Below are 16,042 nucleotides of genomic sequence, written 5' to 3'. Positions count from 1 at the left end.
TGGGGGGTTTGGGGATCATTTTGGGGAGACTCTGTGATTATTTTTAGGGGAATTTTGTGCTGATTTTGAGGGGATTTTGGACTCTTTTTTGGGGGTATTTTGGGCTCATTTTTGGGGGGATTTGGGGTCATCCCCCCTCAGCTGCTGATGGGCCTTGACCTCCCCAAGATGGCGTCAGGCCCTTGCCCAAACGGCGACGCAACTTTTCCGCCCATTTCAAAGATGGCGACAGGAGAACTTCCGGTGTTTCCCGTGAGGGCGCCAGGCTTTTCCAGTCCTTCCCAAGACGGCCACGGAAAGATTCCCGCCCTTCCTAAAGATGGCGACCACGTTGCCCACGGCCCTTCCTCCCCGCGGCGCTCGGGGATGGTTTTGCGGGGCTTGGGGCACACCCGAGAGGACTCGTGGCAAGTCTGGGAGGTTCAGGAATCCTGGGCGTGTTTTTAACGCGTTTCAAACCCGCTTTTTGCGCAAATCTCCACCCCCGCGCCCTTCCCAAACATGGCGGCGCCACCGCGTCACTCCCTTCCTTAAGATGGCGGCCCCCAGCTCTTCCCGCCCTTTTTGCCGCCGCGGCGGCCGGAAGTTGCTTCAGGGCGTTTCCGGTTCCTTCCCGCCGCTCCCTCACGAAATGGCGGCGGCCGAGGAGTTCCTCGCCTTCAACCCCGCGGGCCGCGCCGGCCCCGCCGCCGCCTCCCGGCGCCGCTGCCGCGGGCCCCGCAACCGCAAGAAGGGCTGGAAGCGCTGGAGCGGCCCCGAGGCGCGGCTGGGCCGCGAAATCGGCGATTTCCTGGAGGATGTGGGGCTGCAGGAGCGGGCGGCGGGGTGAGCGGGGCGTCCTGAGGGGAGCTGGGGCGTCCTGAGCGGATCTGGGGGGTCCTGAGGGGATCTGGGGGGTCCTGAGGGGATCTGGGGGGTCCTGAGGGGTTTTGGGGAGTCCTGAGGGGATCTGGGGGGTCCTGAAAGGATTTTGGGGAGTCCTGAGGGGATCTGGGGGGTCCTGAAGGGATCTGGGGGGTTCTAAAGGGGTTTTGGGGGGGTCTCAGTGGGATTTTGGGGGGTTCTGAGGGGTCCTGAGGGGCTTTGGGGGGTCCTGAAGGGCTTTGAGGAGGTCCTGAGGGGTTTTGGGGGGTCCTGAGGGGTTTTGGGGGGTCCTGAGGGGTTTGGGGGGGGTCTCAGTGGGATTTTGGTGGGTCTTGAGGGGCTTTGGGGGGTCCTGAGGGGTTTTGGGGGGATCTCAGTGGGATTTTGGAGGGTTCTGAGGGGTCCTGAGGGGGGTCCTGAGGGGATTTGGGGGGGTCTCAGTGGGATTTTGGGGGTTCTGAGGGGATTTGGGGGGGTCTCAGTGGGATTTTGGGGGGTTCTGAGGGGTCCTGAGGGGTTTTGGGGGGTCCTGAGGGGTTTTGGTGGGTCCTGAGGGGCTTTGGGGGGATCTCAGTGGGATTTTGGGGGGTTCTGAGGGGTCCTGAGGGGTTTTGGTGGGTCCTGAGGGGCTTTGGGGAATCCTGAGGGGTTTTGGGGAATCCTGAGGGGTTTGGGGGGGTCTCAGTGGGATTTTGGTGGGTCTTGAGGGGATTTTGAGGGTCCTGAGGGGATTTGGGGGGATCTCAGTGAGATTTTGAGGGTCCTGAGGGGATTTGGGGGTGTCAGTGTGGTTTTGGGGGGGTCTGAGGGGTTTTTAGGGGGTCCCAGAGGGGGTTTAGGGAGGGATCTTTAATTTTAGGGTGATTTGTAATTTTTGATTGAATCTCTCATTTTAGCAGGATCTCAAATTTTAGGGTAATCTTCAGTTTTTGGGGTGGTTCTCCAGGTTTAGGGTTGACTCCCCAATTTTGGGGGCGACGCCCCAATTTTGGGGTAAATCTCTGGATTTTTGGGGTCCCTTGCAGGGGCCTGATCTCCGAGCAGCCCAACGAGGACCTTTTCTTCCTGGACACCGGCAGCGCCCCCAAAAGTGAGGATTTCACCCCAAAATCCCCCTCCCCGAGGTGCCCCTGACCCCCCCGGGTTTTGGGAGGATTTGGGATCATTTTTGGGAGGATTTTGGGATCATTTTTGGGGTGATTTGGGGTTATTTTTGGGAGGATTTGGGGTTATTTTTGGGAGGATTTGGGATCATTTTTGGGAGGATTTGAGGATCATTTTTGGGAGGATTTGGGGGATTTGGGGATCATTTTTGGGAAGATTTGGGGGTAATTTTGGGAGGATTTTGTGATTATTTTTGGGAGGATTTGGGGTAATTTCTGGGAGGATTTGGGGCTCATTTTTGGGGGATCCCCCCTGAGGGTTTTGGGGTGCCCCTGACCCCCCAGGCCAGCCCCTGAAGAAGAAGAAGCCCCCCAAGAAGCCCCCCCAGAAGCCCCTGCACGTGGACCTGGTGCTGCAGCCACTCTCCAAGGTGCCGCCCCCCAAAAAGTGAGTCCCCACAAAAACTGGAGCTCAAAAATCGGGATTTTGGGTAATTTGTCCCCAAATTCCCCTCAGGGACCCCCAAACTCCTCCAGGATCCCCCAAAAATCCTCTCAGGGACCTCCCAAAATCCCCGTGGCATCCCCAAAATTCCCCTGGGATCCCCTGGAATCCTCTCAGGATTCCACTTCCCCAAGTTCTGGGTTCCCATTTTTGGGTTCCCATTTTTGGGGTCCTATTTTGGGGAGATTTGGGGCTCATTTTTGGGTGGATTTGGGTTAATTTTTGGGGGGATTTGGGAGTAATTTTTGGGTGAATTTGGACTCATTTTTGGGGTATTTGGGGCTGATTTTGGGCTGATTTTGGGGGTCCCGCAGCATCTGTGCCTACCAGACCCCCAACGGGCGGAAGGAGCGGCGCCGGCGGCAGTTTTGGGAGAAAAAAGCGGAAATTGGGGAGTTCCCGCGGGCGGAGCGGCGCCTGCGGGCCCGGCTGGCCCGGGGGGGCGGCGGGACCCCCCAAAAACCGCCCGAGCTCGGCCGCTCCGACCCCCAGCGCCCCTTCTACGACATCTGGGGGGAGCACAGTGAGAGGGGCTCGGGGGGGCTGGGGGGGTCTGGGGAAATTTGGGGGGATTGGGTGGGATTTTGGGGGGTTTGGGAAAATTTGGGGGGGTTTGGGTGGGATTTCGGGGAAGTTTGAGGGGTTTGGGGGGGATTTTGGGGAAATTTGGGGGGATTGGGGGGGATTTGTGGGGGCTTGGTAAAATTTGGGGGGGTTTGGGTGGGATTTCAGGGAAGTTTGGGGGGGATTTTGGGGAAATTTGGGGGGGATTTGTGGGGGCTTGGGAAAATTTGGGGGGGTTTGGGTGGGATTTTGGGGGGTTTGGTAAAATTTGGGGGGGTTTGGGTGGGATTTCGGGGAAGTTTGGGGGGCATTTGGGGGAAATTTGGGGCGTTTAGGGGGATTTTGGGGAAATTTGGGGGGTTTAGGGGATATTTTGGGGAAATTTTGGGGGGATTGGGTGGGATTCTGGGGGGGTTTGGTAAAATTTGGGGGGGTTTGGGTGGGATTTTGGGGAGCTTTTGGGGAAATTTGGGGGGTTTGGGGGGGCTTTTTGAAGAAATTCGGGGGGGTTGGGGGGGCTTTTTGGGAAATCTGGGGGAATTTTGGGGAAATTTGGGGGGTTTAGGGGGATTTTGGGGAAATTTGGGGGGGCTTGGGGAAATTTGGGGGGTTTGGGGGGGTTAGGTAAAATTTGGGGGGTTTGGGGGGAAATTTGGGGGGGCTTGGCAATTTGTGGGGGTTGGGGGGGATTTTCGGTAGTTTTGGGAAGGTTTGTTACAATTTGGGGGATTTGGGTGGGATTTTTGGGGGGATTGTTAAAATTTGGGGGGGTTTGGGGAATCTTGGTAAAACTTGGGGGGGTTTGGGTGGAATTTTGGGGGGCTTGGGGAAATTTGGGGGGTTTGGGTGGGATTTTAGGGGGGCTTGTTAAAATTTGGGGGGATTTGGGGTTGGGGGTGCAATTTTTGGGGAGTTGTTAAAACTTGGGGGGGATTTTTGGGGTTCTGGGGATAATTTTTAGCGGTTTTGTTAAAATTTGGGGGAGTTGGGGGTCCTGAGGGTGATTTTTTTGGGGGTGATTTGGGGTTGGGGGTCGGAATTGGGGCTGGGGGGGTTTTGGGGACCCCTCGCTGAGCTCCCCGTGCCCCCCCAGACCCGCTGGACGCGCCCCTGGCCGGGCAGGACCCCTGGTACCTGCAGCAGACCAAGAGGCTCAGGGTGCAGGTGGGACCCCAAAACACGCCAAAAACACCCCAGAACGGCCCTGGGACCCCAAAAACACCCCAAAAACACCCCAGAACGGCCCTGGGACCCCAAAAACACCCCAAAACACCCCAAAAACACCCCAGAACGGCCCTGGGACCCCAAAAACACCCCAAAACACGCCAAAAACACCCCAGAACGGCCCTGGGACCCCAAAAACACCCCAAAACACCCCAGAACGGCCCTGGGACACCAAAAATAGCCCAAAACACCCCAAAATAACCCAGAACGGCCCTGGGACCCCAAAAACACCCCAAAACACCTCTGGGACCCCAAAAATAGCCCAAAACATCCCAAAAACACCCCAGAATGGCCCTGGGACCCCCAAAACACCCCTGGGACCCCAAAAATAGCCCCAAACACCCCAAAAATAACCCAGAATGGCCCTGGGACCCCCAAAACACCCCAAAACGGCCCTGGGACCCCAAAAATAGCCCCAAACACCCCAAAAATAACCCAGAACGGCCCTGGGACTCCCAAAAACATTCCAAAACGGCCCTGGGACCCCAATACCAACCCTGGGACCGCAAAAATACACTTGGGACCCCAAGAATACCCCAAAACACCCCAAAACCACCTCTGGGACCCCAAAAACACCTCTGGGGCCCCAAAAACACCCCTGGGACCCCCCAAATCCCCTCTGACCCCCCCAAAATCCCCCTGGGACCCCCAAACCCCCTGTGAACCCCCCACAAATCCCCCTGGGACCCCCAAAATCTTTCTGGGATCCTCCAAATCCCCTCTGCCCCCCCCCAAAATCCCCCTGGGATTCCCCCAAAATCCCCCTGGGACCCCCTAAATCTCCTCTGACCCCCCCCAAAATCCCCCTGGGATTCCCCCAAAATCCCCCTGGGAGCCCCCAAATCTCCTCTGACCCCCCCCAAAATCCCCCTGGGATTCCCCCAAATCCTGCTGGGACCCCCCAAACCCCCTCTGAACCCCCCCCAAATCCCCCTGGGATTCCCCCAAAATCCCCCTGGGAGCCCCCAAATCTCCTCTGACCCCCCCCAAAATCCCCCTGGGACCCCCCAAATCCCGCTGGGACCCCCCCAAATCCCCTCTTAACCCCCCCAAATCCCGCTGGGACCCCCCCAAACCCCCTCTGAACCCCCCCCAAATCCCCCTGGGACCCCCCAAATCCCGCTGGGACCCCCCAAATCCCCTCTGCCTCCCCCCAAATCCCCCTGGGACCCCCCAAATCCCGCTGGGAGCCCCGGTCCCCTCTGCCCCCCGGGCCGGGCTCTGATTTTGGGGTGTCCCCCCGTTCCCAGCGCCCCCCCCGGCTCCAGGCCAAGCCCTCGCCCCTCCCCCCCGTGGAGGTCATCGGCCAGGGGGGCTCCTACAACCCCCCCTTCCAGGACCACCAGGTTTGGGGGGCTTGGGGGGGCTGTGAGGGGTTTTGGGGGGGCTGGAGGGGTTTTGGGGGGCTAGGAGGGGCTTTGGGGGGAGTTATGGGGGGCTGTGAGGGGTTTTTGGGGGGCTGTGAGGGGTTTTGGGGGAGTTATGGGGGGCTGTGAGGGGTTTTTGGGGGGCTGTGAGGGGTTTTGGGGGAGTTATGGGGGGCTGTGAGGGGTTTTTGGGGGCTTTGAGGGATTTTTGGGGGTCTGTGAGGGGTTTTTGGGGGGTCAGGAGGGGTTTTGGGGGGCTCTGGAGCGATTTGGGGGGCATGAGGGGTTCTGAGGGGTCTGGAGGGGTTTTGGGGGGTCAGGAGGGGTTTTTGGGGGAGTTATGGGGGTTGTGAGGGATTTTTGGGGGCCTATGAGGGATTTTGGGGGTCTGTGAGGGATTTTTGGGGGTCATGATGGGTTTTTGGGGGTCATGATGGGTTTTTGGGGGTCTGTGAGGGGTTTTTGGGGGGCTGTGAGGGATTTTTTGGGGCTATGAGGGATTTTGGGGGCTCTGTGAGGGATTTTTGGGGGCCTATGAGGGATTTTGGGGGCTCTGTGAGGGACTTTTGGGGGTCTGTGAGGGATTTTTTGGGGTCTGTGAGGGATTTTGGGGGGCTATGAGGGATTTTTGGGGGTCTGTGAGGGGTTTTTGGGGGTCATGATGGGTTTTTGGGGGTCATGATGGGTTTTTGGGGGTCTGTGAGGGGTTTTTGGGGGACTATGAGGGGTTTTGGGGGTTCAGGGGGGGGTTTTGTGGGGACTTTGGGGTCTATGAGGGATTTTGGGGGGCTTGGGGAGGTTTTTTGGAGTGCTTTTGGGGTAATTTTGGGTGATTTTGGGGTCGTTTTGGGGTGGTTTTTGGGTGATTTTGTGGTCATTTTCCTGTAGGTTTTGGGGTGATTTTTGGGGGATTTTGGGGTAGTTTTGGTGTCGTTTTCGAGGTAGTTTTGGGGTGGCTTTTGGGTGATTTTAAGATGGTTTTGGTGTAGTTTTCAAGGACTTTTGGGATAATTTTGGTGCAGTTTCTGGGGTGGTTTTTGGGTAGTTTTGTTGTAGGTTTTGGGGAGTTTTTTGGGCAGTTTTTGGGGTGCTTTTGGGGTGGTTTTTAGGTACGTTTGGTGTAGTTTTGCTGTAGTTTTTGGGGTGGTTTTTGGAGTAGTTTTGTTGTAGATTTTGGGGTGGTTTTTGACGTAGTTTTGGGGTGTTTTTGGTGTAGTTTTGGGGTGTTTTTGGTGTTTTTTGGGGTGACGGTTCCCCTTTGGCAGGAGCTGCTGCTGCGGGCGCTGGAGGTGGAGACGAGGAGGAGGAGGGAGGAGGAGAAGGTGGAGAGGAGGCTGAAGGTCACCGAGGAGCCGCCCTCGCAGGTGGGGCCCCAAATTTGGGGTGTGGGCCTGGGATTTGGGCTCTGGAATCCCAAATTTGGGGTCTGGGCCTGGGATTTGGGGTCTGGAATCCCAAATTTGGGGTGTGGGCCTGGGATTTGGGGTCTGGAATCCCAAATTTGGGCTCTGCGCCTGGGATTTGGGGACTGGGATCCCAATTTTGGAGTCTGAGCCTGGGATTTGGGGACTGGGATCCCAAATTTGGGGTGTGCGCCTGGGATTTGGGGTCTGGAATCCCAATTTTGGAGTCTGAGCCTGGGATTTGGGGACTGGGATCCCAAATTTGGGGTGTGCGCCTGGGATTTGGGGTCTGGAATCCCAATTTTGGGCTCTGGGCTTGGGATTTGGGGTCTGGAATCCCAATTTTGGGCTCTGGGCTTGGGATTTGGGGTCTGGAATCCCAAATTTGGGGTCTGGGCCTGGGATTTGGGGTCTGGAATCCCAAATTTGGGGTCTGGGCCTGGGATTTGGGCTCTGGAATCCCAATTTTGGGGTCTGGGCTTGGGATTTGGGGTCTGGAATCCCAATTTGGGGTCTGGGCCTGGGATTTGGGGTCTGAGATCCCAAATTTGGGGTCTGGGCCTGGGATTTGGGGTCTGGAATCCCAAATTTGGGGTCTGGGCCTGGGATTTGGGGTCTGGAATCCCAAATTTGGGGTCTGGGCCTGGGATTTGGGGACTGGGATCCCAATTTTGGGGTCTGGGCCTGGGATTTGGGGTCTGGAATCCCAAATTTGGGGTCTGAGCTCGGAATTGGGGTCTGAGCTCTGGAATTTGGGGTCTGAGCCCCGGATTTGGGGTCTGAGCTCTGGAATTTGGGGTCTGAGCCCCGGATTTGGGATCTGAGCTCTGGAATTTGGGGTCTGAGCTCTGGAATTTGGGATCTGAGCTCGGAACTTGGGATCTGAGCTCGGAATTTGGGGTCTGAGCCCCGGATTTGGGGTCTGAGCTCTGGAATTTGGGGTCTGAGCTCTGGAATTTGGGGTCTGAGCCCCGGATTTGGGGTCTGAGCTCTGGAATTTGGGGTCTGAGCCCCGGATTTGGGATCTGAGCTTGGAATTTGGGGTCTGAGCTCGGAATTTGGGGTCTGAGCTCGGAATTTGGGGTCTGAGCTCGGAATTTGGGGTCTGAGCCCCGGATTTGGGGTCTGAGCTCTGGAATTTGGGGTCTGAGCCCCGGATTTGGGATCTGAGCTTGGAATTTGGGGTCTGAGCTCGGAATTTGGGGTCTGAGCTCGGAATTTGGGGTCTGAGCTCTGGAATTTGGGGTCTGAGCTCGGAATTTGGGGTCTGAGCTCGGAATTTGGGGTCTGAGCTCGGAATTTGGGGTCTGAGCCCCGGATTTGGGTTCTGAGCTCGGAATTTGGGATCTGAGCTTGGAATTTGGGATCTGAGCTCGGAATTTGGGGTCTGAGCTCGGAATTTGGGGTCTGAGCTTGGAATTTGGGGTCTGAGCTCGGAATTTGGGGTCTGAGCTCGGAATTTGGGATCTGAGCTCGGAATTGGGGTCTGAGCTCGGAATTTGGGGTCTGAGCTCTGTAATTTGGGGTCTGAGCTCGGAATTGGGGTCTGAGCTCGGAATTTGGGGTCTGAGCTCGGAATTGGGGTCCCGCAGGAGGCCGTGCTGCGGGAGCAGCTGCAGGGGCTGCTGGAGGAGGAGGAGGAGGAGGAGGAGCGGGATGAAGATCGGGAGGAGGAGCAGAACCCGCCCCGAAAACGGGAACAGCCCGGCCGGAAAACGGAAAAACAGCGGCGCCGGGAGAAGGAGCAGAGGGAGAAGGTGAAAAATTGGGATTGGGGGCGGGATTGAAGGGATTGGGGTCGGGATCAGGGATGGATTTATGGGATCAATGATTGATTTATGGGATCAGGGATGGATTTATGGGATCAATGATTGATTTATGGGATCAGGGATGATTTATGGGATCCCTGACGCATTTATGGGATCCCTGATGCATTTATGGGATCAGGGATAGATTTATGGGATCAGGGATGGATTTATGGGATCAGGGATGGATTTATGGGATCAGGGATGGATTTATGGGATCAGGGATAGATTTATGGGATCAGGGATGGATTTATGGGATCAATGATGGATTTATGGGATCAGGGATGGATTTATGGGATTCCTGAAGGATTTATGGGATCAGGGCTGGGTTTGTGGGATCCCTGATGCATTTATGGGATCAGGGATGGATTTATGGGATCTCTGGTGGATTTATGGGATCAATGATGGATTTATGGCTTCCATGATGAATCTATGGGATCAACAATGCATTTATGGGATCGTGGATGGGTTTGTGGGATCAGGGATAGATTTATAGGACCCCTGATGGATTTATGGGATCAATGATTGATTTATGGGATCAGGGATGGATTTATGGGACCCCTGATGGATTTTTGGGATCAATGATGGATCAATGATGGATTTATGGGATCAATAATGGATTTATGGGATCAATGATGGATCAATGATGGATCAATGATGGATTTTTGGGATCTCTGCCAGGCCGGTGCCCGTGCCCGTGCCCGGCTGGCGCTGCAGCGGCGCCAGGGGCTGTTCCGGCTGCGCCTGCGGGACGGGACTGGGGATGGATTTATGGGATCAATGATGGATTTATGGGATCAGGGATGGATCAATGAGGGATTTTTGGGATCAATGATGGATCAATGATGGATCAATGATGGAATTTTGGGTTTTTCCCAGGCCGGTGCCCGTGCCCGTGCCCGGCTGGCGCTGCAGCGGCGCCAGGGGCTGTTCCGGCTGCGCCTCAGGGACGGGACTGGGGATGGATTTATGGGATCAGGGCTGGGTTTGTGGGATCAATGATGCATTTATGAGATTCTTGATGGATTTATGGGATCCTTGATGGATTTATGGGATCAATGATTGATTTATGGGATCAGGGATGGATCAATGATGGATTTATGGGATCAATGATGGATTTATGGGATCAGGGATGGATCAATGATGGATTTATGGGATCAATGATGGATTTTTGGGATTTTCCCAGGCCGGTGCCCGTGCCCGTGCCCGGCTGGCGCTGCAGCGGCGCCAGGGGCTGTTCCGGCTGCGCGCGCTGCGCCGGGCGCTGCGCCTGCGGGACGCGGAGCTGCAGCGGCGCCGGCGGCTGCGGGAGCGGCAGCGGCGCCTGCGGGAAACGGCCCCCAAACGGCTGGGACCGCTCCGGTGGGGAAAAACGGGGATTTTGGGGGAAAAAACGGGGATTTTGGGGAAAAACGGGGATTTGGGGGGAAATATGGGGATTTTGGGGGGAAAAATGGGGATCTGGGGGGGGGGGGAAACGGGGATTTGGGGGGAAAAATGGGGATTTGGGGGGAAAAACGGGGATTTTGGGGAAAAATGGGGATCTGGGGGGGGGGGAAAACGGGGATTTGGGGGGAAAAATGGGGATTTTGGGGAAAAACAGGGATCTGGGGGAAAAAATGGGGATCTGGGGGGGAAAATGGGGATTTGGGGGGAAAAATGGGGATTTGGGGGGAAAAATGGGGATTTGGGGGGAAAAATGGAAATTTGGGGGGAAAAATGGGGATTTGGGGGGAAAAATGGGGATTTTGGGGGGAAAAATGGGGATTTTGGGGGGAAAAACGGGGATTTTGGGGGAAAAAACGGGGATTTGGGGGGAAAAAATGGGGATTTGGGGGGAAAAACAGGGATTTGGGGGGAAAACGGGGATTTTGGGGTGTGGGGGGGGAATGGGGATTTGAGGGAAAAGAAATGGGGATTTGGGGGGAAATAATGGGGATTTTGTGGGGAAAAAACTGGGATTTTGGGGGTTGGGGAGGGAAAAATGGGGATTTGGGGGGAAAAAACGGGGATTTTGGGGGAAAAAATGAGGATTTGGGGGGGGAAAAATGGGGATTTTGGGGACTGAGGGGAGAAAAATGGGGATTTTGGGGTGTGGGGAGGGAAAAATGGGATTTGGGGGGAGAGGAGGATTTGGATGAGAATATGGGAGTGTGGGGAGGGAAATGGGGATTGGGGTGGGAAAAAATGGGAATTTGGGGGGGAAATGGGATTTGGGGTGGGAAAAAATGGGGATTTTGGGGGAGGAAAATGGGATTTGGGGAGGGAGGAATGGGGATTTTGGGGAGAGGATTTGGGGAGAGGATTTTGGGGAGAGGATTTTGGGATGGTTTTGGGATGATCCCCCCCATTTTGAGGCCGAAGGTGCCGATTTTGGGGCTCTGCAGGTACGAGGACGCCGGGCCCGAGGTGCAGCTGAGCGAGGAACTCGCCGAGTCCCTGCGGCGCCTCCGGGTGCGCGCTGCGGAAATCCACTTCTCGGGGAGTTTTGGGGGGATTTTGGGGGGATTTTTGAGTTTTGGGGATTTTTGAGGGGATTCTGGGGGATTTTTTTTGAGGAATTTTTAGGGGGATTTTTTGGTTTTTTGGGGGGGATTTTTTTGGGATTTTAAGGGGGATTTTTGTGGTTTTTGGGGGGATTTTTTTGGGCTTTTCGGGGATTTTTGGGGGGATTCTGGGAGGATTTTTTTATGGTTTTTTTGAGGCATTTTTAGGGGGATTTTTGGCCTTTTGGGGATTTTTAGGGGGATTTTTGGTTTTTTGGGGGGGATTTTGGGGAGCTATTTTGAGGATTTTTAGGGGAATTTTTTGGGTTTTTTGGAGGATTTTGGGGGGATTTTTGAGGATTTTTGGGGGGTTTTTTGCGGGGATTTTTTTGGGATTTTTTAGGGGGATTTTTGTGGGGATTTTTGGAGGATTTTTGGGGAATTTTTAGGGGGATTTTTATTTGGTTTTTGGGGGATTTTTGGGACGATTTTTTCGGGAATTCTGAGGGAGGGTTTGAGGGATTTTTGGGGGAATTTTTGTTTTTTTGGGGGAATTTTTGGGAGGATTTTTTCGGGGATTCTGGGCGGCTTTTTTGAGGGATTTTTGGGGTAATTTTTGGGGGAATTTTTAGGGATTTTTGGGGTCGCAGCCGCCCGTGATGAGACCCATCCTTGCGCTGTGAGAATTCCCAGATTTGGGAATGTGAAGGATTTGGGGTCCCGGGGTTTTGTCGCGTGGACGAGACCCCGGGGGAGGCTGAGGCTGCTGAGACCCCAAAATCGTTTTGGGTTTTTTTTTTGGGGGGGTGGGATTTTGGGGGGAGGTTCCTGAGGTCCCAAAAAGTGGGAAAAGCCTAAAAAGGATTTTTGGGAACGTCCCAAATTTGCAGCCCGAGGGCAGCGTCCTCCGGGATCGCTTCAAGAGCCTCCAGAGGAGGAACATGATCGAGCCCCGCGAGAGGGCCAAGTGAGTGGGGGGAAAACCCAAAATTTGGGGGAAAAAACCCAAAATTCGGGGGGGAAACCCAAAATTCAGGGGGGAAACCCAAAATTCAGGGGAAAAAACCCAAAATTTGGGGGGAAATCTCGAATTTGGGGGGAAAAAACCCAAAGTTTGGGGGGAAAAACCCAAAGTTAGCAGGAAACCCCAAAATTCAGGAGGAGAACCCCAAAATTTGGGGGAGAAATGCCAAAATTCAGGGGGAAATCCCCAAAATTCCCGGGGAAACCCCAAAATTCAGGGGGAAACCCAAAATTCAGGGGGAAAAACAAAATTTGAGGGGAAATCTTGAATTTGGGGGGAAAAAACCCAAAGTTAGTAGGAAACCCCAAAATTCAGGAGGAAAACCCCAAAATTTGGGGGGGAAATGCCAAAATTCAGGGAAACCCCCCTAAAATGCAGGGGAAAACCCCCAAAATTCAGAGAAAAACCCTAAAATTCCTGGGAAAACCCCAGAATTCAGGGGAAAAACCCCAAAATTCAGGGAAAACCCCTAAAATTCACGGGAATAACCCCGAAATTCACAGGAAAAATCCCCAAAATTCACGGGAAAAAAACCCAAAATTCAAGGAGAACCCCCAAAATTCAGGGTAAAACCCCAAAATTCAGGGGGAAAACCCCAAAATTCACGTGATAAACCCCAAAATTCACGTGATAAACCCCAAAATTCACCTAAAAAGCCCCAAAATTCAGGTGAAAACCCCCAAAATTCAGGTGAAAATCCCTAAAATTCAGGTGAAACCTCCCAAAATTCAGGTGAAACCCCCCAAAATTTAGGTGAAAACCCCCGAAATTCAGGTGAAACCCCCAAATTGTGGGTAAAACCCTGAAATTCAGGTGAAATCCCCCGAAATTCAGGTGAAACCCCCAAAATTCACCTAAAAACCCCCAAAATTTAGGTGAAGACCCCCAAAATTCAGGTGAAAACCCCCAAAATTCAGGTGAAACCCCCCAAAATTCAGGTGAAAACCCCCAAAGTTCAGGTGAAAACCCCCAAAATTCAGGTGAAGACCCCCAAAATTCAGGTGAAGACCCCCCAAAGTTCAGGTGAAACCCCCCGAAGTTCAGGTGGAACCCCCAAATTGTGGGTGAACCCGCAAAATTCAGGTGAAACCCCCCAAAATTCAGGTGAAAACCCCCAAAATTTGGGTGAAAACCCCAAGGTTCAGGTGAAACCCCCCAAAGTTCAGGTGAAACCCCCCGAAGTTCAGGTGAAGGCCCCCAAAATTCAGGTGAAACCCCCAAAATTCAGGTGAAGACCCCCAAAATTCAGGTGGAACCCCCAAATAGTGGGTGAACCCCGAAATTCAGGTGAACCCCCAAATAGTGGGTGAACCCCAAAGTTCAGGTGAAACCCCCCAAAGTTCAGGTGAACCCCAAAGTTCAGGTGAACCCCCAAGTTCAGGTGGAACCCCCAAATAGTGGGCGAACCCCAAAGTTCAGGTGAACCCCAAAGTTCAGGTGAAACCCCCCAAAGTTCAGGTGAACCCCCAAGTTCAGGCGAACCCCCAAGTTCGGGTGAACCCCCATTCAGTGGGTGAACCCCGAAGTTCAGGTGAACCCCCAAGTTCAGGTGAACCCCCATTCAGTGGGTGAACCCCGAAGTTCAGGTGAACCCCAAAGTTCAGGTGGAACCCCGAAATTCAGGTGGAACCCCCATTTAGTGGGCGAACCCCAAAGTTCAGGTGAACCCCCAAGTTCAGGTGAACCCCCATTCAGTGGGTGAACCCCCAAGTTCAGGTGAACCCCAAAGTTCAGGTGAACCCCCATTCAGTGGGTGAACCCCCAAGTTCAGGTGAACCCCCAAGTTCAGGTGAACCCCCATTCAGTGGGTGAACCCCGAAGTTCAGGTGAACCCCCAAGTTCAGGTGAACCCCCAAGTTCAGGTGAACCCCCAAGTTCGGGTGAACCCCAATCAGTGGCTGAACCCCGAATCGGGGCGCGCCCGCTGCCCGCTGCCCGCTGCCCGCTGCCCGCTGCCCGCTGCCCGCAGGTTCCGGCGCCGGTTCCGGGTGAAGCTGGTGGAGAAGCGAAGCTTCCGCGCCATCACGTGAGTCTGGGGGCGCGGGGGGACCCCGGATCTGGGGACCCCCCCGAGCCCTGCCCCTCTCTGTTCCAGGCTCTGAGCGGGGACCCCAAAATAAACTGCGTGGAGCCGCCGCGCCCGGGGCTCGTTTTTGGGAAGTTCTGGGCTGGGGAGGGGGCAACGGAGGGGATTTCGGGGGGTCGGAGCCGATTTGGGGGGGTTTGGTCTCATTTTGGGGGGGTTGATCTCATTTTGGGGGGTCTGAGCCCATTTTGGGGGGTCTGGGCCCATTTTGGGGGGTCTGAGCCCATTTTGGGGGGTTTGATCTCATTTTGGGGGGGTCTGAGCCCATTTTGGGGGGTCTGAGCCCATTTTGGGGGGTTTGATCTCATTTTGGGGGGTTTGATCTTATTTTGGGGGGTCTGAGCCCATTCTGGGGGGGTTTGATCTCATTTTGGGGGGTTTGATCTTATTTTGGGGGGGTCTGAGCCCATTTTGGGGGGGTTTGATCTCATTTTGGGGGGTTTGATCTCATTTTGGGGGGGTCTGAGCCCATTTTGGGGGGGTTTGATCTCATTTTGGGGGGTTTGATCTTATTTTGGGGGGTCTGAGCCCATTCTGGGGGGGTTTGATCTCATTTTGGGGGGGTCTGAGCCCATTTTGGGGGTTCTGACCCTTTTTTGGGGGTTCTGAGCCCATTTTGGGGGTCTGAGCTGATTTTGGGAGTTCTGAGCCCATTTTGGGGGGTCTGAGATGATTTTGGGGCTTCTGAGCTCAATTTGGGGGTTCTGAGCCCATTTTGGGGTGTCTTGACTCCATTTTTGGGGGTCTGAGTCAATTTTGGGGGGTCTGAGCTCATTTTGGGGGATCTGAGCCCATTTTGGGGGGGTTGAGCTGATTTTGGGGGGTCTGAGCCCATCTTGGGGGGTTTGACCCCATTTTTTTCACTAAAATAAATCCAAATTTCCTTTAAATAAACCCCAACAGACCAAATTAATACAAATCCCCCTTTTAATAAATACACCCCAAAATAAATAAAAACAAATAAAAACATTCCTAAATTAAATGCAAATCTCTCTCAAATAAATATAAACACCCCAAAACAATCACAAACCTCCCCTTTTAATAAATACACCCCAAAACAAGTTGAATACAAATCTCTAAAATAAACAAAACCTTCCTAAAATAAATACAAATAAATAAATAAATACTATAAATAAATTATCACTAAAATAAATACAAATCTCACTAAAATAAATAGAAACACCCCAAAATAAATACAAATTTCATTGAAATAAATACGAATCTCACTAAATTAAATGTAAATTTCACTAAATACAAATTTCACTGAAATAAATACAAATCCCACTAAATTAAATACAAATCTCACTAAATTAAGTACAAATTTCACTAAAATAAATCCAAATTTTGTTAAAATAAATACAAATCACCCAAAATAAATACAGTTTTCATTGAAATAAATACAAATCTCACTAAAATAAATCCAAATTTTGCTAAAATAAATACAAACACCCCAAAATAAATACAGTTTTCATTGAAATAAATACAAATCTCACTAAAATAAATCCAAATTTTGCTAAAATAAATACAAACACCCCAAAATAAACACGGCTGCCCCCCCAAAAAAATCCTCCCAGTCCCGTTTGCACCTGGGGGGGCCAAAATCCAAGGCAG

At 53.4% G+C, this 16,042-nt stretch overlaps 1 protein-coding gene across 1 annotated transcript; it reads left to right on the top strand.

Moving 5' to 3' along the window:
• The first annotated feature begins 530 nt into the window (after positions 1-530).
• Positions 531-14,482, top strand: NOP53 (NOP53 ribosome biogenesis factor). The gene is made up of 13 exons (XM_077789137.1): positions 531-825; positions 1,890-1,954; positions 2,313-2,415; positions 2,787-2,995; positions 4,130-4,200; positions 5,511-5,606; positions 6,893-6,991; positions 8,623-8,787; positions 10,022-10,197; positions 11,223-11,289; positions 12,212-12,288; positions 14,315-14,371; positions 14,441-14,482. Exons 1-13 carry the CDS (start codon positions 536-538, stop codon positions 14,445-14,447), a joined length of 1,482 nt encoding a protein of 493 aa, XP_077645263.1. The 5' UTR covers positions 531-535; the 3' UTR covers positions 14,448-14,482.
• The last annotated feature ends 1,560 nt before the right edge of the window (positions 14,483-16,042 follow it).

The sequence above is a fragment of the Lonchura striata genome, chromosome 31 (assembly GCF_046129695.1).
Source record: "Lonchura striata isolate bLonStr1 chromosome 31, bLonStr1.mat, whole genome shotgun sequence".
Lineage (NCBI taxonomy): Eukaryota > Metazoa > Chordata > Aves > Passeriformes > Estrildidae > Lonchura > Lonchura striata.
This window is presented reverse-complemented; position numbering and strand designations above follow the sequence as displayed.

Bases quoted from the DNA above. Each gene is read 5' to 3' on its own strand.
- NOP53 (XM_077789137.1), top strand. From the start codon at position 536: ATGGCGGCCCCCAGCTCTTCCCGCCCTTTTTGCCGCCGCGGCGGCCGG. The intron at 8,788-10,021 runs GTGAAAAATTGG...GGATTTTCCCAG, and splicing joins AGAAGGAGCAGAGGGAGAAG to GCCGGTGCCCGTGCCCGTGC. The intron at 10,198-11,222 runs GTGGGGAAAAAC...GGGGCTCTGCAG, and splicing joins AAACGGCTGGGACCGCTCCG to GTACGAGGACGCCGGGCCCG.